Below are 23828 nucleotides of genomic sequence, written 5' to 3'. Positions count from 1 at the left end.
TGGCACTTGGTCTTTGTGTATTGCTTCTAGATAGTGAAACAAATGGGAAAAGGGGCTGGCAGGGTGGGCCATCTCTGACTTGATCAGGTTGGGAGCTGTCACACAGCACAAGGACTCTACCCAGCACACTCACAAAGGGATTTGACAAAAGCTGTTTGTGACTGCAGACAAGTTGGGACCAGGACAGTGGGGCAGGAAATTCCTATCACCTCTGGGGGTGGAAACCTCCAGGAACTTCTCCTACTTCAAAGTGGGCATGAGGTCTAAATATTGGACCCTCCAACCCAAATTTTCAGAACACCTCTGGACCTCTGGAAAACTCAGAAGGACTGTTGTGCTTTTCTGCAAGAAGGATCACTACTCTGCTGCCTGCTGCCTGAGTGAAAGGACTGGACCTGGATCTTGAACCCAGGATCACCAGAGTGACTCCAAGGGCTAGTTGGCTTGCATCTTGATCAGGCCCTCAGGACCAGAAAAGGCTCCAACCACCTTGAAACCAGTACCTAGACTTTGTAAGCTGTGAGTCCTACCGTCCAAGGGGTGTCACCCCTGTCCTAGGCCATTGAATGTGGGCCTGAACGTGCTCTGCCAGCCCAGCTGTGGTCCTGTGGTCAGAACTGACACAGTGTGACACTTTACCTCTCAGCCCCACTTCGGACCTGCCACAGCTTGACTCATCCCCGATGCCGAACCTCGCATCATGGCTGCAATCTCCTCAGAACCACTGCTCTGTCACACATCCTCGGTGCAGGCCTTGATAACACAAGCCCCTTATCGATGGCATCCCCAACAATGATGCAGAAAACCACATTGCAGCCCCATAGCTTATTTGAAACTGACAGCGTACAATGCATGTTTGACACGGGATCTTGCAACACTCAATAACTAGTTTTTAAGGTACTTTATTCAGCAGGCCTAACTTGGTCCCTGTATCTCGCCTATGCTCCATCATGGTCTGCCTGAACTTGTATCTTTGTCCTAGTCTGGCATAACCAGATACCCACTGGTGGTTCTTTGTACTTTTATGAACTATTTTCATTTACATCTTTAAAACTGCATATCTGTGATTCTACTTATTGGATTTTTGTCTTTTTGATCTCAAATAATTAGTTAAATTCTCTATGTTTAGGTTGAGCCGTGATGCAGCGCATATGCGCTGCTCTGCCAGGCTGCTGTACTCTCTCTGGGAAGTTTGATGATGCCCAACTCTTTTCTTTGGCTGCTTGTTCCGCCTTCATGAATTCCTTAGTTTTCATTGGGGAATAGAATACTGTTGTCCCTGTTTAGCCTGCCCTGGCCACTGCCCCTGCTACCTGGATCCTTTCGATATTGGCTATACCTTTGGTTAAGGTCACTACTTTTCTTTTGTGTTGACTTGTTTTATAATTCCCTGTTGTGTTTGACTTTGCTCTTGCCCCCTCCCATTGTCCGTATTCCCTTTGTTCCCGCCCCTCCCGTTGTAGGTGTTCACCTTGTTTCAGCCGCCCCTCCATTGTCCATATTCCCTTTGCTTGTGTTGTCCGCTTACTGCGAAAATACTCCACAACCACTATGACACACAGCAACCTAGGTAGGGCTATTTAAAACAAAGAAGGTGGCTGCCCTGATGGTGGACAGTGCCAGCTCCTTTTAGTATAGCTACCAGTGGCAGATAGGGTGTACAATCTCTCCCTGACTCATAGAATGGAATATGGCCATGGTGCTAAAAAGTGGAACTCGTCAAAACAACACTCTGGCAGGAGCAGTTCCTCTCCACCGGACCAAGCTCATCCCACCTGTTAGCACTCGTGTTTGATTATTGTGGAATTTAACAACCCCCCTTGCCCCTCAAGGGAGATGCGCAGCAGCCTGCCCTGCAGACAGGCAGTGCCGGTGGAAGCGTACCTTACCCACTAGCTCCCCCACCATAAACAGCAGGTAAAGCGCAGCCACCACCAGTAGTCTATTGAGGACCCTCCACTGCTTGGACAGTTCCTGGTGTTCGGTGCCGCGCTCGCAGGGGAGGGCTGAGCACAGGCTTTCAGTAGGCCCCAGTCCAGCAGAGTCATCAAAGGAGAGAGTGCATTCCTGCCTGGGTGACACCCCCACCACTACTCGGAGCTTGCCAAACTGTGGCAAGTCCTCCTTGTTAGCCAAACCCGGCTCACTGCTGAAGTCATACATGTTGTTGCTGTCGCTAAAAAAAAGCGGCACATCCCTCTGTCTCCGCAGAGACTTGAAGGCATCCCACCAGGCGCTCGTAGAGAGCCGAGCCGAGCCATCTTCATACGAGACCAGCGGCACACGGGGAATAGGAATCAGTGGGTAGTGCATCTAATGAACCGTGGCCCCAGCCACACGGCGCATAGGTGAGATGGTGAAAGATACCTGATCCCCTCGATTTACAGTGACAGCGTAACAACATCGCCGAGTATCGGCTGAGATCTCAACTCTATTGGTACTTTGTGATGACTTTCTTCCCGCCCCCTCCCACGCTCATCCGTGACCTGCATAGCCATAACTGTCTGGCTAAAAAAAGCAAAGTTCACCCAACCTTTCCCCCCAAAACCCTATTCTATTGCATAGTTAGACACTTATAAGGTCCCATTGGGGAGACCTATTGGCAATGCCAATGCTTGTTCTAAATTGGTGTGAAATTTTGTCTTATGCTGTGTTTTCAATGTATTACTGTTTGAAGTGCTGCATAAATACTTCACATGTAGCTTCTAAGTTAAGCATGACTGCATTGAGCATAGCTAACAGAGGATCAAGCACAGGTTAATTGGGGTTTGCGTGTGACTTCACCCTTACAAAAATTGTGGATGCTGCTTGAGTAGGGTTTCGCCACCCTCAACCAGTAATCCAATTTCCAGCAGGTTTGCAGTAGTTGTACTTAGGTGTGATAGCTTCTGTCCTCCCTATATTCGTTGTGTTAATTTTTTTAAAGAAGGAGAATGTTTTCAAACATTATCTGTATAGGGTCTGCAATACTGACTGCAATCATCAGAAAGTGCATGCTTGAATGATTGCTTATAGTCATCCTTGATGTACCTGTTGTTAGGATACCCCTCAGGTTGTTTTGAGCATCTGCTTGTATGAAACAGTAAAGTTAAGATGAAGGATGGTTGCTGCTCAAAAAAAGCAACATGGACATTTTGTCCCACATTTGCTCTTCCTCTCCTGCTTCCTTTGCTTTCATAACCTGTCTGAGGGGAATACAAATGTTTTTCAAGCAGGGTAGACCTCTGCCGGGTCTACATGGCAAGTTGCAACTAAGTGTAGGACACCACAGTCCACTATGGGAAAAGAGAAAGGTTGCACTTTCAGAAAGACATTTGATGAGGAAATGTCTATCTCACACTGGTTGGTTAATTTCTTTTAACTGAGAGGATGAAGTGACTTCAATTTGCAGTGAGTGCTACTCAAATACTAAGAACTGCAAATTTTAGCTGTAGCTCCACTGTAGATTAAGTAAATTCCACACAGATATCGAAGAGACCTGTGTGGACAGTGATGTGGTGCTTCCAGAATATTTAGATGAGTGCTTTCCATATCCTCTTGCCTGGTTTCAACCATGGACCCCTGCTGAAGCTCAGGTGGTTTGTCTGGCTGCTTCTGCCCAACTTCACTGCATGTCAGTCTTAGCCAGCCTAAGGATCGCAGAGACACCGACTCATTTGCTAGTCCGGGTCTCCTCCATCACCAGAGATGAGTACGGGACAGTCTCAAGAAATCGAAATCGGAAGCGAGCTGAGTAAGGACTGTGTTTGAGCCAATTCCCAACCGCTATCAACTTTTATTATTTTTGATGTCCTGCTGGGCTGTGTGGTAGGATGCTGGAGTAGGGGCTTAATGGTCTAGGTGCATGCCCGTTATCATGCAGAATTACCTTTTATGACCCTTTGGTTCAGACTATGTTCCGCAACCCCCATCAACACCCATCATTGAGGATCATTCCCAGTGATTGTGGAGCCACTAATCTTCAGGCACTTGGTCACCCACAGCTAACCCCAAAATATACCTATTTATCCTGTCACTTTTTTGAACATCAAGGCATTTTGTTTCTGGATATATTAGTGTACAGCTCTTTATTTGCCAGTGTTTTTATTTGCTTTATCTAGTTTTCTGTGGTCACGATAACTAAGACTTTTTTTTTTTTTTTTTACATTTTTATTGCATCACCAATATAAATGTACAGACAAGATATTCAGCAAAAATAACACGACATGAACCGATGCAATTGAAGACATTCGATCTTCATCCGGAGGGGTCACCCCGCTCTTGACGCGGGTGGCTTCATTTCCGTTCTGATCTCGTACTTCTTACATTGTCTGACCGCTTCATTTTGCACATAACCCTGGAATGCTTTTGTGATTTACGCCCCTCCCCCTCCCCCAATTTCGGTACCCCAACATCCCTCCAAACCAGCTTCCTACCCGCCCTCCCCCGTGGTCGCGCTGCGCTTGAGTAACCATGTATTGGTGCCCGGTGTGTTGTAGGAGGAAGCAAACAATCACTAAGGTGTGTTCTCCTGTATAGTGTTGGGGTCTGCTCCAGCTAGTTCGCTCTCGCCTTCCTGCCCCTCATCGCCCACATCCCTGAGCGCCTGCACCATCACCTCCCATGCAGTCGCCCTTTCCAGTGCTTTTTCGTCATTCGACCTCCAAGCCATCTGGTACCGTAGGGTACTATCACACGCGGCCCATCTCAGACACTCCCCATACCATCTTTTATACGTGGGCCCCACTCTAGACTTCCAATTTCGTGTGATCTCCCGCTTGGCCAAGATAAGCCCTAAATCTATAAATTTACTTGACATCGTATTTCTAGGTGTGTGTGGGAACCAGTGAAGGATGCCAACTGCTTTAGTATACTGGATATCCCTGTCCGTCGCGCCGTTAAGGGCCCGCCCAACTTCCTGCCAATAGTCGCCTAAAGAGGGGCAATCCCACAGCATATGACATAGATCCGCTCCCGCTGTATTACATCTGGGGCAAGCAGCGTCGGTCGCCCCAAAGTACTGTTGGATTTTCCCGGGCGTGAGGTATGCCCTGTGGATAACATAAAAGTGGATCAATTGGAACCTGGCATTCCTCGAGCTCTTCCGCGCCCTCCTCAGCAGTTGGCCCCAGGTCGTGTCTGGTATCTCCACCTGGAGGTCCAGCTCCCACTTGGCCTTCAGGGCTGCCAAAGGTTGCAAGGCCTCCCGCTGCATCCTCGAGTACAGGCATGTGACGGCCTTAAAGGTTCCCGCCGCCATCATGGCGTACTGGCAAGCCATCGAGGTGCCTGGTTCCTGCAGCCCTTCCCCCCAGTGGGCTCGCATGGCGCCCGTGACTGCCGCGTGCAGCAGATAGTCACCCCTCGGTAGGTCAAATCTCTCCTGCAGGTCCCGAAACGGCAGCAACACCCCATCTTCGTAGAGGTCACCCAGCACGTGCACTCCCGCCTCCTCCCACCCTAGCAAGCGTGACCAATCACCTCCATGTGGGAGCGCAGTGACCATTCCCAGCGGTATTTCGGGGGCATACATAAGGCGGACACCCGCCCGCTTACGGGCCCGGTCCCAACATAGCCGGAAAGTCTGTTCCTCGACCGTCAGGTCTCCCACTCGGAGTTTCTGGTGCAGCGTAATATAAGCCAGAACGTGTCGCGGGGTGCCTTCGGCTCTCGCGTCCTCGGGACCTCTATAAACTCTCGCCACCTCCTGAGTAAAAGTCTGCAGCTGCGCGGCGAGGTAATATCCTTCGAAGTCCGGCACTGCCATACCTCCCTCATCTTTGGGGCGTAACAGCGTGTCGAGCGCTATGCGTCTCCTACCCGTGCCCCACAGGAACGCTATAATCAGTGACCTCAGGCGTTTGAAAACCGAACTCGGGATCCATACCGGCAGTGTCCTAAAATAATACAAAAGCCTGGGCAGGGCTATCATTTTAAGCAGGGAAATTCTACCAGCCAGGGAGAGCGGTAGAGTCGCCCAGAAGTCCATAGATCCACGCAGGGCGTTAATACACCGAATTATGTTGCCATCCAGCAGGTCGGACGGGCGTGGTAAACATAAACCCCTAGATAATGTAGGCAGCGCGGCTCCCACCGGAGTTCCTGGGCAGTGAGTGGGCACGGCTCTCCCGGCCTCAGGGGAAACAGACAGGATTTAGGCCAGTTGACCCTTAGTCCCGATAACCTACCGAACTGCTCCAGTAGCCTCCGCGCCCCCTGAAGTTCGGCGCCGGCATCGGCCAAAAACATCAACAAGTCATCCGCATATAGGGAGATGAGGTGTGGCCTCCCCCTAAAAGGCAAACCTGCGTAGTGGCGGCCCAGTCTGGCTACCGCAGCGAAGGGTTCCATTGCCAACGCAAACAGTAGCGGGGATAGGGAACAACCCTGTCTAGTGCCACGCCTAATCGGGTATTGTCTTGAGATCAGTGCACCCACCCGGACCCTTGCTACCGCCTCAGTATAGAGGACCTTGGTCCACTGTATATATCCGTCTCCCAACCCGAAGCGACGCATCACCTCATACAGGTATCTCCATTCGAGGCTGTCAAATGCCTTCTCAATGTCGATGGACAGGACAAATGGGGAGACAGTGTCTGGCCAGTCCGCACCCATCAGTCTCGTGAGTCTACGGATGTTATGAGTGGTGTTGCGTGTCGGTATGAAACCGCACTGGTCACCATGAACCAGGCCCGTCATGTGCACTAGTAATCTGTTGGCCAGAATTTTACTGAGGATCTTGTAGTCCGTCGTCAACATAGACAACGGACGATACGAGGACAGCGCCGCACCCTCTCTGCCCGGCTTCAAAAGTGGGATCATAAGGGCCTCGCACATAGAGCCCGGGAGTCGGCCCTTCTTCTGCGCCTCATTGTATACCTCGCGCAGCCGCGGAGCAAGATGTTCTAGGTATTTGCCATAAAATTCGATCGGTAGACCGTCAAGGCCCGGGGTCTTGTTTCTAGCCATCTGTTTCACAGCACAACCTATTTCTCCGAGGGAGATGGGCCGCCCTAACTCTTCTGCCTCCGAGTCCTCCACTCGCGGCAACTCTAGCCCGTCCAAGAACTCCTCAAGCTCCTCCGTCCCTCCCGTGTCACCACTCAGATAGAGCCCTTCATAATAAGCTCGGAACTTGTTCAGGATCCCGGGTTGGGAGTGGCAAGGCTCCTCCCCTGGCTCCTGGATCCTCATGAACGGCCCTCCCCCCCGGATAGGGTTAGCAAGCCAAGCCAACATCGCCCCCGCCTTATCACCTTCCGCATGCGCCCTCGTCACGTACGCCTTGTGGTCGAAGCTACGCAGCCGCTCCAGCTCCACCGCCAGCCCCTCCCGCGCCCCGCTAAGCCCCTCCTGCAGTTCAGGGTGATTCGGGCGCCTCTTCTCAAGATCCCTCAGCCGTGTCTCAGCCTTGTCTAAGTCATCCAACAGAGTCTTCCGCGCCCCTGCCGTGTGCCCAATACAGTGTCCCCGCACCACCACCTTGAAAGCATCCCATTCAACCGCCCTCGTGGAAGCCGAGCCACTGTTCTCCTCAAAATACCTCTCAATACGTTCACTCAGGGCCTCCCTGAACAACAAGTCGTCCAGGGTGTCAGGTTGCAGGCGCCATGTTGGCACGCAGTTAACAGTCACCATCCATTCCAGAGACATCAACAAGGGGTTGTGGTCCGATATCGTCCTGGCCAAGTATTCCGCCCCTCCCACCGCGGGGAGCACACATTCCGAACAAAGAAACGCATCCAGCCTCACATGTAAATCATGCAGGTGCGAGTGAAAGGAGTAGTCCCTAGTGGTGGGGTGCAACGCCCTCCATGCATCCGTGAGGGCCCAGCTCTCCTGCCATTCTAATCTACGCTTGGCGATCCTATGTGCTGGGGACGCGGGCAGCGGGGGATGGGACCTATCTAGTAGCACATCCTCAACTGAGTTGAAGTCCCCTCCCAAGAGGACCGGCCCTGCCAAATAACCCGCCAATTTGCCCGAGATGTTAGACAAGAAAGCGGGCAGATCTACATTAGGAGCATACACATTACAGAGAGAAATCATCCTGCCTCTCAGCCTTCCTTCCACCGCCACATACCTGCCCTCTGGGTCTATCGACGACTTCGAGACTTGGAAGGGGACCCCCGCCCGTATCCAAATCAATGTCCCCCTCGCAAATGCTGAAAATGTCGTGTAGAATAACTGCCCCCTCCAGCGCCTTTGTAGAGCCGCCCCTTCCTGCTTATTTAGGTGCGTCTCCTGCAAAAACGCTATGTGAACCCCCCTACGCTTGAGGTACGCCTGAACCTTATGTCTGCGCGTCATGGACTGCATACCCCGCACATTCCAGGTCACACATTTCAACGCTCCAGTACTAGCCATTCCCCCCTACACAACCGGACCATACAGCAAAGAACAGTGTTCGTATAAGTCCCGCGACCACGGGCCCCCCCCCCCACCCTCTCCAAACAGGAAGCCAAACCCCTCCAACAACTACAACCCCCTGAGCAACCCCAACTGCTCGCAACTCCCACCCCCCCAGGACAGGCCCCCCCGCAACTGGAAGTACCCCCATCCAAACCAACACTCCCGACCACCCCTCAAGGAAAGGTGGTAATATTCGCAGTCCCCACTGCGATGACCTTAGGGGCCAGTAAGGCGCGGCTCAATGCTATAAGACCTCCAACAATTCAGCCCCGCGCGCTCCACCCCACAATCCCCACATTACAGCTCCCCAAAACCTCAATCAATATCTTTCCACTGCTGCGGGTCCATCGCCCCGGTGTCCAACCAGCGAGTCCATTCCGCCAAACCAGTTCATCACGCCTCCAGTATCTCTCCCGAGGTCTGCGGCGTCACAATAGGGCCCCGGGCTCCACCAAATTCCGATTGTCCTGTCTCTGAGCCCGTGCCCGGGGCCTCCGAATCCGTACCCTTCCCAGACTGAGTCCTGGCGGCTCTAGATAAGTCCACCACCGCCTGTAGGGCCGCCTGCCTCTCCGCCTCCGTCTGCGACATCGAAGGTTTCCCGGTCCTCTTGCGGTTCCTTCTGATCCGTTGGGACTGCCTGATCGGCTTTTCCACCTTAGCCTCTTCCTCCCTGGCCTTAGCACCGTCCGTTCCTGCCTTATAAGTGTCCCACCAGTCCCATGCGTCCGCGGAAGTCGTGAAGAATAAAGACTTCTCATCCACCACCACTCTTAGCTTGGCAGGAAACAACAGGGAGTACTTGATGCCTTCCTGGCGGAGCTCCCGCTTGAGGGACAGGAAGTTTGCCCGGAGTCGCTGAGTCTCAAACGTGTAGTCCGGGAACATGGTGACTCTGTTGTTTTCCACTTGAAAGGGCCCTGCCTCTCTCGCCCTCTGCAAAAGCCAGTCTCTGTCCCGGTAATGGAGCAACTTGAACACCACCGGGCGAGGAGGAAGGCCCAAGGCTGGCGGACGCGCCGGAACTCTATGTGCCCGCTCCAGGGAGAAGAAGGGGGACAGACCTTCTGGTGCCACCTCCGTCCGCAGCCAGTTATCCAAATAGCCCACCATGTCGTCGCCCTCAATTTTCTCCGGCAGGCCCACTAGGCGTACGTTGTTGCGCCTGTTCCTGTTTTCTGCATCCTCGGCCCTCCTTTCCAGCACCTTCAGACGGCCCATCACGTCGGCCATCTGGGCCTTCACCGTTGCCTGGGCCGGGGCTAAGTCCTTAACCGTGGACTCCACGGATTTCACCCTGTCCTTGAGTTTGTCGTGGTCGGCCTTCAGGAGGCCCAAGCCCGTTGCCACCTGAGCTATATCTTGCTGCAGGGCATCCTTTGTGGTGGCGATGGCTTCCAGGATACGATCCTGCATCCGCTGTAACGCCGCTTGGTCTCTCTCCGCTCCTTCCGCCGCCTCAGTGTCGGTCGCGCCATCTCCCTTCCCCTTCGGCTTCCCCATCTGGGCCGGGATGGGCGGTGGTCCTCAAGTGTGTACTTGGTCGCCCTCCGAGCGTCGCCGGGCACCGTCCTCCGGCCGGGTTCTCAGGCCCAGAAATGTCACCAAGAAGCAGGAATCACCGAGCGGTCGTGGCCCGGCCAGCGCCAGTTGCGCCAGAGGTCTGGGGTTCTCGTCTCCGGGTCACTGTCGCACCGTTGTTGCCCCAATCAGGAGACGGTCCTCAACCACCGCCCAAGGGCGCGCCAAAAGTCCATCCGGCACCTGGGGAGAGGCGCGACGCGGCCGCCAACACCTCTAGCGTGTCCGGGAGTGGTCTTCAGTGGGTCTCCGGGCAGATGTCTCCGTCACTAGCTATCTCATGCCCTTGCAGCCATTTTGGGGTCCGCGACTGCTCGGCCGAGTTCAGCTTTCAAAGTTGAGATACTGCTGTGGGAAGGCTCGGTGTCGTCCTCCGTGGGTCCCGGACCCTCCGCAGTACCGTCCAGTACCGGATAGTGTCCTTTATCTCGGGGTTCAAATGAATTTTCAGGATATTTTCCGGGATCGGGCACGGAGCTCCGAGCTCACGCTGCCTACCTCCTCGGCATCCAAGCCACGCCCCACGATAACTAAGACTTGACAGGTATTGTTTGTAAACTTAATACAAACTCACCAGGGTTTGGCAAGAGGATTGCAATCCTCAGTTTTAAAGTGGACTGCTCACCATCCGGTAGTGAATGTAAACGCCATATCATGGTAAGCAGTGTGTAAACCATCGGTCTCTAAAATAATAGCATGGTGTTACCTTGTGCTATTCTTTTGGTGTTCACGATTATCTAGTGTTTGAATTCACAGGCTCCAGATTTCTCATATTTCTTGGTTACCTTTTCGTTTTGAATTCAGTTTGTGTACGTATCACTGCTTGACCATCATTTTTACTGCACATATACCTATTTATCTTGAGATAGTATTAAAATAAAAGGTCTAAACAAAAAAGATGCGACCCTGACTGAGCATTCAGCTGTTTTGCCCTGTACCATGAATTAACCGCACACTTCCTTCTTTGTGACTTAGCTTGGTCTTATTTTCACAACCACCTAACATATCAATGAGACTTGCATGGCCAACTTTCCATCTTACACCAAGTACTCTATGTCTTGGTTACTTGGGTAAATCAGCAAGCTCACCTTTGATATTGCTTGGTTGTCCCTGCAACTGCAAATATCGAGAAAAAATATAACGTCTCAGTCTCTTATGATGCACGTTGTAAAACACTAAGACACTGCAGCTATTACATCTCACAAAAGGAAGCTATTAGAAGGTTTGCCCGTGCCTCGTTAAGAAGGCAACGTCAGGCTCTGCACCATTGTGGGAAACATACCATTACCTAGGTTGGAAAGTTGGTGAATTGACAATGCAGACATCCGGATCCAGCGTTAGGGTGAGCTGCTTTACCAACAAGCATCGGCAAAGCCAAATGGTCTAGCCTTTAGCAAGAGATATTGGCTATGCCAATGTGTTTAAGCCATGTTGTACACCAGCCTGGATTCTGTTCAGCATGTATTAACATTAGTGGAATAGAGGAGAGTGGTGTGGAGTGACATAGAGTGGCACAGAGTGGAATAGAGTGGAGTTGAGAAGCATAGAGTGGGGTGCAGTAGAGGTACGTGTCATAGAATGGGTTTTCTTTGAGTGGTGTGTCATGGAGTGGCGTGTCATAGAGGGGGTGTCATAGAGTTGAGTGGAGTGCCATAAAGTGGAATAAAGTGTCATGGACTGGTGTAACATGGAGTGGCATAGAGTGGAGTAAAAAATCATAGAGTGGAGTGTAGAATAGAGAGTCTTAGAGGAGTGTAGATTGTCATACAATGACGTACTATGGCATAGAGTGGTGTGGTGTAGACTGGCGTGGTAAAGAGTGGCGAGGCATAGAGTGGAGTGGCGTAGAGTGGAGTGGCATAGAGTGGAGTGGCATAGAGTGGATTGGAATAGACTGTTGTGGGGGGAGTATAATAGAATGGACTAGAGTAGAGTGGTGTTGAGTTTTTTTGGCGAGGAGTTGAGTGGAGGGGCATAGCCTGGCATAGAGTGGAGTGGCATAAAGCATAGTGGTGTAGAGTCCAGTAGTGTAGACTAGCATAGAGTAGAATCACATAGAGTAGTGTGACATTGAGTGGAGAAGTGTAGAGACAAGTGTAGCAGAGTAGAGTTAAGTGGCATGGCATAGAGTGGTATGGAGTGAAGAAGAGTGGTGAAGAGTGTAGTGGCTTGGAGTGGCATAGAGTAACGAGTTATACAGTGAAAGTACAATGATATTTTGTAGAGTGGAGTAGGATAGTGTGGGGTAGAATGGCACTGTGCGGCAGGAAGCTCCATAGAATGGAGTGGAGTGACATAGAGTGGAGAGCTAAAGAGTGGCACACAGTGGAGTGGAGTGCTGTAGAGTAGAGTGGACTGGCGTACAGTATAGTGGACTGGTGTAGAGTGGTGGAGAGTAGTGTGCACCACTCCACTCAGTGCTAATGCAATCTACACCAGAGTAGAGTGCAGTGGCATAGAGTTCAGTGGCTTAGAGTACATTGGTGTAGAGTGCAGTGGCTTAGAGTGATGGAGAGTAGAGTGGTGTAGAGTGAAGTGGTGCAAAGAGCATTTTTGTAGAATGCAGTAGCATAGAGTAGATTGGTACAGAGGAAAGTGGCGTAGAGCACAGTGGTGCAGAATTGAGTGGCATAGAGTGCAGTAATGTAGCGTGCATTAGTGTAGAGTGGAGTGTTGGAGAGTAGAATGACATAGACTTCAGTGATGGAAAGTGCAGTGGTGCAGAGCACAGAGTCGTATAGAGTTCATTGGTGTAGAGAAGAGTGGCTTAGAGAGCAGTGGCATAGTGCAGTGGCTTAGAGCAGAGTGGTGTAAAGTAGAATAGAGAGGTGTAACGTGTAGTGACAGAGTGCAATAATGTTCAGTGGTGTAGAGTGCAGTGGCACAGATTAGAGTGCTGCCGAATAGAGTAGAGTGGTGCAGAGTGCAGTAGGTTTGAGCAGAATGGTGCAGAGTGCATTGGCATAGATTGCAGTGGCATAGAGTGCATTGGGTTAGAGTAGAATGGAGCAGAGTACAGTGACATAGAAAAGATTGGTACAGAGTACAGTAAAGTGACATAGAGAACGGCAGAGTAGAGTGGCACAGCAAAGAGTACAATTGGTGCAGAGTGCAGTGTCATGGAGTGACAAAGGGTGGCGTAGTGTGCAGTGGCACTGATAGATGTGGTGTAGAGTAGATTAGAGTAGTGTAGAGTTGAGTGGTGTAGGGTGCATTGGTGTAGAGTTGAGTGAAACAAATTAGAGTGCTTTAGGGTAAAGTGCTGTGGAGTGGATTGGAGTTTAGCAGAGTATAGTGTTGTAGAGTACAGTGATATAGAGTGGAGTAGTGCAGAGTAGAGTGGAGTGGCCTGTAGGGTGTAGAGTTCAGTGGTGCAGTGAGACATAGAGTGCATTGGCATACAGTTGAGTGGCGCAGAGTACAGTAGAGAGACATAGAGTGGAATGGCTTAGCGTGCAGTGGTGTGGAGTGGAATGGTGCAGAGTAGAGTGTCATAGAGTTCAGGTGTGCAGAATAGAGTAGTGTAGAGTGAAGTGGTGTAGCGTGGAGTGGTGCAGAGTGTGGTGGCATGAAGTGGTGCTGAATAGAGTGGAGTGACATGAAGTGGAATATGTATGGTGGTCACTGTCATTACAAACAACACATTTTCAATTGAAATTATCATTATTTTTGCAAAGGCATACTGTATTACTAATAAAAGTATACAGCACACAAACGATGATGTTTGGAAATGTCATCACCTACTATACTGATCTATTTGATCATATTATAATATTTGGTTCCACCACATTTCAGAATTGTAAACAAATGCTCTTCAGTTGTGCTTTCTTAATTCTGATATATTTTGAAATATTTAACAGTAAATTTACAGTCAGCTAAATATTGTTGTATGCTAGGTGTAAGAAATGGGGGTTACCCAAATCTCCAAGGGGGTAGCATGGCATCAAGCGGGCAGGCCAAACTTCGAGGACATGTGAAGCATTTACGCAGTACCCACAGACGACACACCAATCACACCACAAAAGAGTCACAACACCACCTTTGGTTGGAAAAAGATTAAGTTTAGTGATGTCTCCAACCTGCAAGGTAAAAAGGAACAAAATAGTGGTAGTCACAACAAGGCTCCAACTGGCACCAGAGCCGAGTACATCATGGAGAATTATTTACATGGGACAAAAAGGGTTGAGTCCATAGTCCATAGCTGAAAGGAAAAAGAGTGGTTAAATGAACACTAGCCCTGGAGCCAATCTGGCGGGGCCAACTCGGGCTCTCATCCTTAGGGGGTTGGCTGGAATTGCAAAATCCAACATTATGCATAACCACACCTCATGCGTTATAACGCCAATCCCCACCCCTGTAAGGGAAAACAGAGCATCACAGCACATTTAATATTAGACAGGAGCACCTGTCATGAATCAATCTGGCTGGCTCATTAACAAGGGGTATGAACAGGGGCCTGAAATAACTCGTCAGGCCAACAAGGGGGCTCACCATGCCCAAACCTGTAAGGGAAGGCACCTTCACTTGCCCTGTGGGAACCAAAGCATCCAAACTCCCCACATGTGTAAAACAAAAGTATACCTGGACCTCAATCACTTTAGTGTAGGCATAACATTAGCATATTCACATTAGCCACCAGACATCCCCAATCCTGGGCAGGGGACGCAGTACGCACAGCACCCTGCTTTAGCATAAGGCTTGGCCCTAGCTTGGGAGGTCAGGCAGGTAGCAGTCACATAAACACTAGGCCTGAATCACATTGAACCTGGGGGGGCACTTATGCATTTAACATGGACCTGACTCTAGGCCTATGAACCTCAACCTAGGGCAAACCCTCCTCGGGGCATAAACATATAGTTGGGATGTCAGGCCTAAACATTTCAGGGAACATCAGGCAACAGGTGAAAATGTGCACTTCTATAGGCATATCACCTGGCCATGTGTATCAAACATTCCCCTGCGGGCCCCTACAACATTCTACATTTCCCCCGTGGCCTCTATGATTAACCGGGGTCTCTGTAGGCAGTTCAGCGGGGCCTAACTGGCATCCTGGGATTCAGTGGCAGCAGTCGCTAGCAGCTTTTACCCGCTTTCTGGGCACTTGGGCCCCACTCAGTCAACAGAGGGTGGGGGGGCCGACACCGACCCTGTGTCCCGTTGCCCTCTCCACCCTCCACACTGTATACTGTCGCCCACACTCACCGGGCTGTCCAGGGCCTCCTTGGCTGTAGGGGCAGGCACCGACAATGTGCCTCGAGGCCCCTGCTGCACAGCGCTCACTCGCGGGGCTTCCCTGACCAACCGGGGGCCCCGCGGGACCTGCAGCACCCTCCCGCCGTGGCAGGAGGAAGGAGGGATTAGCGCTTCCTCGGGCACCCCTCCCGGCGGTATCTTCCTGCTTCTCCCATGCCCCTCCGCTTCACGGGGACCCTGGACCTCCAGGCAGCCGTCACCTCTCCCGCGGGGCTCTCCTTCTCCTCAGAGCCCCGCTGACACCGGCGCTCTTCGCGGCCTCCTCACTCTGGCCCCCCCCCCTCCGACCGAGCGGGACTCCCTCTTCACTTCGGGAGCCCCGTACCGCCACTCCAGGCTTCCTGGCCCACCGGACCGGCGGGGTAGGCTCCCGCTCCGGTCTCAGGCCTCTTCCTCTGGTCTCCCGGCCGGCAGCCAATCGCTGCGCGGCCTTCAGGGGGCGCGGCCGCGGGGCCAATCCGTGCGCGGGGTGGTTGGGGGCGTGGCGGAAGACGTCACCGATGCCCCAGCCACGTGATGCGGGCCAGGTCAGCTTCAGGGCCTAGCGCGGCCCTCTCTTTACATCGGCGGCCCTCCTCTGGCCCCGGGGGCCGCCGCAACGATACACCCCGTGGAGGCTCTCCCAGGCAGCTACCAGGCAGCGTGAGGCAGCGCGAGGCAGCGCCAACACTCCCCGGGCCGCGACGGTGAGGTCGGCAACAATGAGGGGTAGGCTCCCTTTTATTTAATTATTGGTATTCCGGCAAGCGCACCAAAACAGGGGGTAGGCTCCCAGGCGCTATTCACTAAACACAGTTCCTTGATGCCACACGGCGCTCTAGCGCTTCCAGGCACAGCGCTTCCGGGGGCAGGTTGGCACCTCGTCAATTATGGTGTTCAGGGTGCCTCACACACCTCAGCCAGCAACAGTTCCTAGGGGCATAATCTTCCCCAGATGGCGCTTCAAAGGTGCCACAGCTTCTTAAGGGGGGAACTCCTGGGCGCTTCTTCCTCACAGTGCTGGCGTAATTCACGGTCCCCACAGTGTCAGGGACCTGGGTAGGGGCCCTTCCTTGTCAGGGGCCCATGGGAACAGCAGAGTAGGGGGGTTTTAGGGGTGCAGGGCCCAGCTCACAGGCCCATGTGGCGTTAGCACCTCACAGCAGGTCCCCTCTCGTTCTTGTCCCAGCGCTGACTGACTCTCTGGTGACACTTCCCCCTTACTTATACCCTCCTCCCAGGCAGTGCCAGGACCTTCTAGAATGTTGGCAAATCTGGCCTAAACTGGCTCAAGGGGAGGGGGTGAGCACCCTGGGTGCCAGGCTTTCCCTCCAAAAGCTAGGGGTAGCTGGGTAATATTATCTAGACCGCTGACCTATGGCAGTCCAGTGGCAAAACCCATGGCCATGGCATCCATTTTACATTCAATACATTTCAGTCAGGTACATTTTTAAAATGGGGGATATTTTCTGTACACCATTTAACAACATATAATTTTACATTTTCAACAAGGTGTCTCGCACCACTCATGGCCTTTACAGGTTTAATCCCATGGGGGAGACATCCTAGGTAAGGGGGTCAAAAGCGAAAAATTTTGGGGGAAAAAGGCCAAGTCCAACACTAGGAAAAAGCAAGATTGTCAAATAAATCCTCTCACGTTGAAGTCTGAGAAAGAAAAGTAAACCTGGAGCTCCCTTGGAAGACAGATTCTGACATTTGACCTTTGTTTTTGAAAGCACAGCAAATGTAACAAGACAAGAACACACTTTACACGCCTGTTTACAGAAAGTGAGCATTCGTAACAATACAGTAAACAATGTATGCTCCATGTGAGGGATTAACTCAAGCTGGACAGAGTAAAACAAATAAATCCAGCAACTTGGAAGCTAGTAAGCAATGGGCAGATTGCACTGCCGGGAAGCTTTCAGAATGCCCACAAGACGTTTTTTCGCAACCAGACAGATGTGCTGGTGTCGACATAAAAACCACAGCTTAGTATCAGGGGTAAGATGACGATTTTCTGCTTATGAGACATTTCAATCATCACTTTGACCTTTTCCATTCGACGCCACATCCCTTTGAACATTTTCCCTCACTTGATTTCCACAATCGTATCACGATCCTATGTCCAAACCGTGGGTGCTTTGAAATGGGTTCATACAATAAAGTATTCCTTAAATATAATATACCATACTACCCAAAAAAGTAACCTAAACGAATATACAAATAAAGCAAACTGACAAATGGCGAGCATGACATGCTTTGCCTGTCGTGCAAATATGTATCCCCTTATCAAAAGTCATCTTTTTCTACAAAACTGTGTTTTTTAATATTCTTTCATCCATCATAACGACAAGACCACTGGCTTTAGATCGATGTAGATTACGAATACAAGGGAAAAGAGAAAGTGTAATTTCCTGTTTTACATCAGCATAAGCCTCCTCTGCACTGAACTGTTAACATCATAGAGAATAGTGACAGGTACAGAACTGCAAGCATGCAAAAATGTAATCACAGCTTTTGTCTAGCTATTTTAGATGTTTAACCAACCTTGTTATGATTTTCTATTGAGCAGTAATGAAAAAATAATGAATAGTCACCCTGACAACGAAATAAGAAAACCTTGACCAAAAATAATTACTTATAGCTTTCTTACACAAGGCTTGTACTTATTTCCTTTCACTAGTGACAGGTGTTACATTATAAATAACATTGCAATATGACATTAAAAGCCACCAAATAAAACACATGTGAATATACGAACTCTTAACCGATCACCAGGCCTCTCGCTTTTTTGAAGGGAAAAACACTTTTGAGTTCTCAATTTTCAGTGTAAGCCTGATGCTGACGGTCTGTTTCGGGAAAATATTGGTGACCAGTGGTCCTGTGTTGTGAAGTATAACCTATGATTAATCAACTCCGTGCTAGCCTTCGGTTCAACTGATTTGAACATATTACAGCGAAAGTAACTAGTGTTGGGGGCTCTTGCGTAATGATGGCCTCTGTTTTCGCTAGACTGGCTTCTGGTTTCCCAGATGGAGGTACTTTTCTTTCTATACTGCAGTAATGAAAGATTGACTGGTTTCGCGAATGTTTAATGGATATTACAACAATAACAACTCAAAAAAGTACAGTATATTAAGCTGGGAAAATTATATCTAGTATGCAAGTTCATTGTAAAGAGACCAAGTCAAAGAGGCAGAGAGTAGATAACACACATATATAAGTAAACAGTGCTTATTTGGTCAGCAAACAAATGATCAAATGTTTGCAAGTTCTGGGGGGAGGGACGCGGGTAGGGGACACAAAGTATTTTCTAAATGTGCCCAGAGTCCACACAATGATATAATGACATTTCTAGGACGAAGAAGGGTGATGTATAATTGAGACTTAGTTTACTGCTTGATTTAATACTTCATACATCAAATCAACAATAGAGAGGCCCAGCATGTGTGTCACGGCTGAACATTTCTTCTTTATCATTGATAGAATTGCAATTCTTGAATCAATCAGATGTGCTCATAACGTCAGTTTTCCATTATTGCTTTCCAGATCCCCTGGAATACATAACTTTTCCGGTCTTTTCAAAACAAAGCACCCTGTTACTAACCACTAGTTTCTAGATCAAAACAATCTATGTTCCCCGCCCTACCTCTTTGACCAACATTGACATGACTTCTCTCTAGCAGGTTACATTCTTTAAGCTCTGGTTGTATATGGTGTACATAAAAGTGTAGGGTGATAGGATATTTTGAATCATTACTTTATTGCTCTGAGGTGTTCTATCCACTTTTCCATTAAGACACATTTGACACATCCACATATTGCTTAAAGCACATGCTTAACGAGGAAAATGTAAACTAATGGCAGCCTCTGATTTTAAACTCAATGGTCTGGTTATAGTTATAAAAACTACCTTTTCAGTCCTGAACAAATTTACAGCAAGGACAATGGCAGCTCGTTAGAAGCCCGAGGAGCAGTTAAAAAACCAATCACTGTCAGTTCGTACCTCATGAGACTAATTAACTTAAAGCCCAAAGGTTGGCAATATGTTTGCCTTTTTAAAAGCTATCATGGATCTTTGTGACATACACTGTCCAAGGTCCTACATAGAACACCCCACTGTTTGTAAAGAATAAGATTAAGTTGTACATTCTCAACACTACATTTTATGCATAACCTGATTTGAGTATTACAAGTGGGAGGTTATGTCACTTTACCCTTGAGTAGGTGAAATCTCTCCAACAGCTTTTATTCAAGAACCTTCAACTAGTTAATAATTAGTAGCAATTGTGTAATAAACTTCAATGAATTTTAAAACAACTCGTAACAACCTCTCTACTTGATGGAAAACAGAAGTAGAAAAGTACTTTCCTTGTTCCAAAAAAACCAATCATTGTACAAGAGTAGAATAATTCCACCCAAAACAGCTTTTCCTACCTCTTCCTTTTCAGCACTGACCAAATCCCGCCACTCTTCAGTCACATGACTGAAATCCACTCTGTTCATGGGCACTTTCACTTCTCCAATAATGTCATGCTTCGAGAAACGATCAAAGTCATATACTGCCATTACTAGGGTTTTGCCACCCAGTTCAGAGTAAGGAACCTAATGGAAATAAAATAAGTAAAGACAATTATGAGCTTGTCAGATCACACATCACAACACATTCATTGCTTTCAAGATGATTTCAAATGCTGTTATATCTTAGAATCTGCAAGAATCAGGAAAATATACCAGTGAATCACTGCACATTATTTTAGACATTACATTTGGACAAGATAACAATGTAGGTGTTCATAAGAGTTTGCTGAAATCTTACTTCCTTGAACGTCTGAGCTGTCATCCAGAACTCATGTATCTGTATGAATCCACAACATATTTACTGGCACTAATATCTACTGGTTCATTGATGTATGTGATCATATCAACAGATGAAATTGTCAGCATGACATATTTTGTGGTTACTGATTAAATTGAAACGAAGTAACCACACTGGACACAATACAAAAATGGGGAAGATAAGCTGGTCTATGCAAATGTCTGCTGACGATAGATGCTTCATTTTTATACAGTCCTCCTGATTAACCAAAGTTAATAGAAGCTCAATGTTCAAGAGTAAATGTGTGATGTGTGCATAATGTAAGTAATACATCATACATTATGCAAATATACATTTTGTAAACTTTGAGTAAAAAAGTAGGCAGCAAATGGAAGTCTCAGATGAATGGTCAAGGATGTACAATATAAAATTGATTTACTTATTAAAGTAGTACCGTTTTTGGAGATTTAGGGCCAGATGTAGGTAGCCCAATACCGGTCGGAAACGGCCGAAAATACCGATTTTCGGCCGTTTCCGACCGGTATTGGGCTATGGAGATGTAGGGGCTCAAACAACATACAGAATTGGTAATTTTACCGAATCGGTAATTTTACCGAATCGGTAAATTTACCATTCTGTAAAATTACCGATTCAGTATTTTCAGATGTAGGTAGCACTGTGAACAGTGCTTCAGGCCTTTCAGGATTCGGTATATACCATGTAATACAATTGCATGGTAAATACCGAATCCCTGTGTACATGCACATCTGTGCATGTACACCTGTGCCATGTGGCACACAGACATGCCCTAAGGGCATGTATGTGTACCACATGGCGCACAAGCCAGTTACAGGTGTGCAACAGGGTGTCAAAGTGACACCCTGTCCCCCTTTGCAATTCGGTATTTTTACCGATTTGGTAAATACCGATTCAGTATTTGCTATTGAATCCTATGGGCTTCAAGGCCCATAGGATTCAATAGCAAATACCGATTCGGTATTTACCGAATCGGTGAATACCGAATCTTACCGATTCGGTAAAAAATACTGAATTTTTACCTACATCTTATTTACCAATTCATAAATACCGAATCGGTATAATTCGGTATTTATGAATCAGTAAATGAGATTTACCTACATCTGGCCCTGGCACCTGAATTGCACCAGCAGCACCCATAAATCCAGTATTACCTACTTGTGTTTAGTAATAGTGTATCAATTATCCATCCTGTGCTCACTCGTTCTCCCTTATTTGCCGACTATCATTAAGGTTTGTTACTCCGTTATTATGAAGTGATCCTTTAAAACTATTTTGCCTAATCTGATTGATGAGCAAATCAATGCACACTATCTGATATTATTATTGGTAAAGCGATCCTTGACAAATACAACTATTTCTATAACTATATAATTCTCCAAGCCTTAACCAATATATCTTCTTTGAAACCAAAATGTATAGGTCACAATCCTACTGGCCCATGGTTAACCCTGTCCTAAATACCAAAAGGAAAGAAATATATACTCTTGAACAAAAATGAGGGTCTCTAACTCTCCAATAATCCACACAAACTGAAAACACCAGCAAAGCTTTATAAAGAACATATTCATAGGACCAAATTCAAGTTCATTCTCCTATAATATCAGACCTTGTGGAACCCATCTAGAGCTCTCTTCCAATACATTCACATTAACACCTTACCACCAAGTACCAACAATATCTCTTCTTTCAATGACTTCATCCATGGCCACTCCTACAGCTATTACAGCCAAATCAACTAGCACTTGGAATGTATTCAGGCCTATCTCTCAAGTTGACCTCCATCAGCTGAATGAAAAAACTTAGTAACAGCCCGCTCTATATTGCCTTCATCCCTGTTGCTATCAAGAAAGCAAACTTTCCGTTCTTCACTGAAGCTTTCTATAAAATCAACTCCTTCCTCTAGCAAGATTCCATTCTTTCCTGACTCGCTCCAGTGCATTCATATCCCCCCTGCACAAAAAATCCAACCTTGATACAAACCTACCATAAAAATCTCCAACCTTCCTCCATTAGGAAACAACATTGAACAATTTTATTTAGTAATTTCCTAATTCAACTCACTGAATTCAACAACAGTGAAAACGTATTATTAGTCCACCAATCTTAATTCATAGTTGGCCATCGATTTGAAATGGCATATTTAAGAATCCTTAATGACATTCGCTGAATACTGGTTGGGGGGAATCCTGCGTTCTTGTTTTGTTCTTAACTCAAAAAGATTTAATTTATTCTATTCTCCCCAAAATATAAAAACTTATTCAAATGAGATCTTTTACAGGCCCTTAACCTTATTGATTCCACTCCCAAATTGTCAGAAGAGCTAATTTACAACTTCAGATGCTCAAAATACTCAACCCATCCTACAACCAAAACACATGAAAACTGTTGGCCATGCTCCGATTTTCTCTTGATTGGACTTGGCAATTGTATTGAATTGTTTTTATTTAAAAAGTGCATGTACGCAAAATCTTAATAGCGCTAAAACCAAAAAAGTGTAAGAACTGAGGAACCGCAAAGAGTACTATGTAAATTGTTCCCTTCTTTTCCTGCTTACACAGAGAAGATGTGGTCCCAAAAAATTGCTGTTTTTGTTCTGCAAACAAGAAGCACATTCGAACCCTGAGACCTTAAAGGTACATAAGGCAGTAAGATTTTCAGAAACATCAGTCAGATGCCATGTGTTTTCTTATGTACCAATATTAAAGACTTTGCTAGTACTCCTTTTTCAACCAATGCACTGCTAAGAGCTGAGCAAATGTGTTCTTTATGTGGAATACATGTGGGTGCATGGGCATCCACATTCTGGCTAACTAAGATGACTAAACAGTTTGTCTGGGAAGCCCAAACTGCAGGCATTCTGGTAATCTAACCATGCAAGAATGAACGTGTTTGCCACTGGCTTATGGAAATTCTTATCAATGAAGAGCAACAGGTTCTTTAAAGGTTTAAGGTGCACAAACAATTGGGCACTAATTTTCCACTTGGGAGTACATCTTAAACTCTGCACCTATCATTATACACAGGTTGCAGACAAATTTCAAAACTGGCAGCCATTGACCTATTGGGTCAGGCCAGATTTTTTTTTTAAAGAGAAGTTTGGGCTCTGATTCTTTGAGGATTAAATATATGGTCTTGGAGGCATATAGATTTTGTCATCCACTGCTGAATATTAAAAAGTATAAGTGTGCAGAGATTGAATTAGACATGTTTACAGCCATATCCATAGCCTGATGACGATCATAATGACCAGCATACCATTTGCATACATGTAAAAAGTGACTCCACTACCTGTAAGCAATTTTGCTAAGGGTGCCACATAGATTTAAAAAAATAGAGGGGGTAATCTGGAGCCTTGAGGGACACCATATTTGACAGTTTTAGCCTCATACTGGAAAAGAGATCAAGACACATTTTGGATCTGATTTGTGAAGGATGATTTAAACCATTTTAGTGATCGATGACTACAAACTAAACCTTCAACATGAGACGCTTGTAGGGTATGGGTAATAGCAGACAGTTCTAAAATGACAAGAGAAATTGCCTCTCTACAATGTGCCTTCCACCTAAGATCATCCAGCATTGAGACAATTACCATCTCTAAGCTGTGACCAGTTGCTGACAATGGAGGACAGATTGAAAATCCACAAAAGGTTGAAATTGGATAGTTTATTCCATAATTTATGCCAAGAAAAGTAACAAAGAAATTGTATGATAATTTATTTCAATAGAGGTTTCTCCAATTCCAATTTCCAATTTGTGGGTA

At 47.7% G+C, this 23828-nt stretch overlaps 1 protein-coding gene across 4 annotated transcripts in view; it reads right to left on the bottom strand.

Annotated features, from left to right (window-relative positions):
* SYT1 (synaptotagmin 1) overlaps positions 1–23828 on the bottom strand; it is a 1122517-nt gene that overhangs the window by 511958 nt on the left and 586731 nt on the right. For all 4 annotated transcript variants that reach the window (XM_086919582.1, XM_086919584.1, XM_086919586.1 and 1 more), the window contains one exon: positions 19645–19812. In XM_086919582.1, the coding sequence (XP_086775708.1) occupies positions 19645–19812 (168 nt within the window). The remainder of the gene's footprint in view (positions 1–19644; positions 19813–23828) is intronic.

This window comes from Lissotriton vulgaris, chromosome 1_1, assembly GCF_964263255.1.
Source record: "Lissotriton vulgaris chromosome 1_1, aLisVul1.2, whole genome shotgun sequence".
Taxonomy (NCBI): Eukaryota; Metazoa; Chordata; class Amphibia; order Caudata; family Salamandridae; genus Lissotriton; species Lissotriton vulgaris.
The sequence above is the reverse complement of the archived record's forward strand: the minus strand, read 5'-3'. Positions and strand labels throughout refer to the sequence as shown.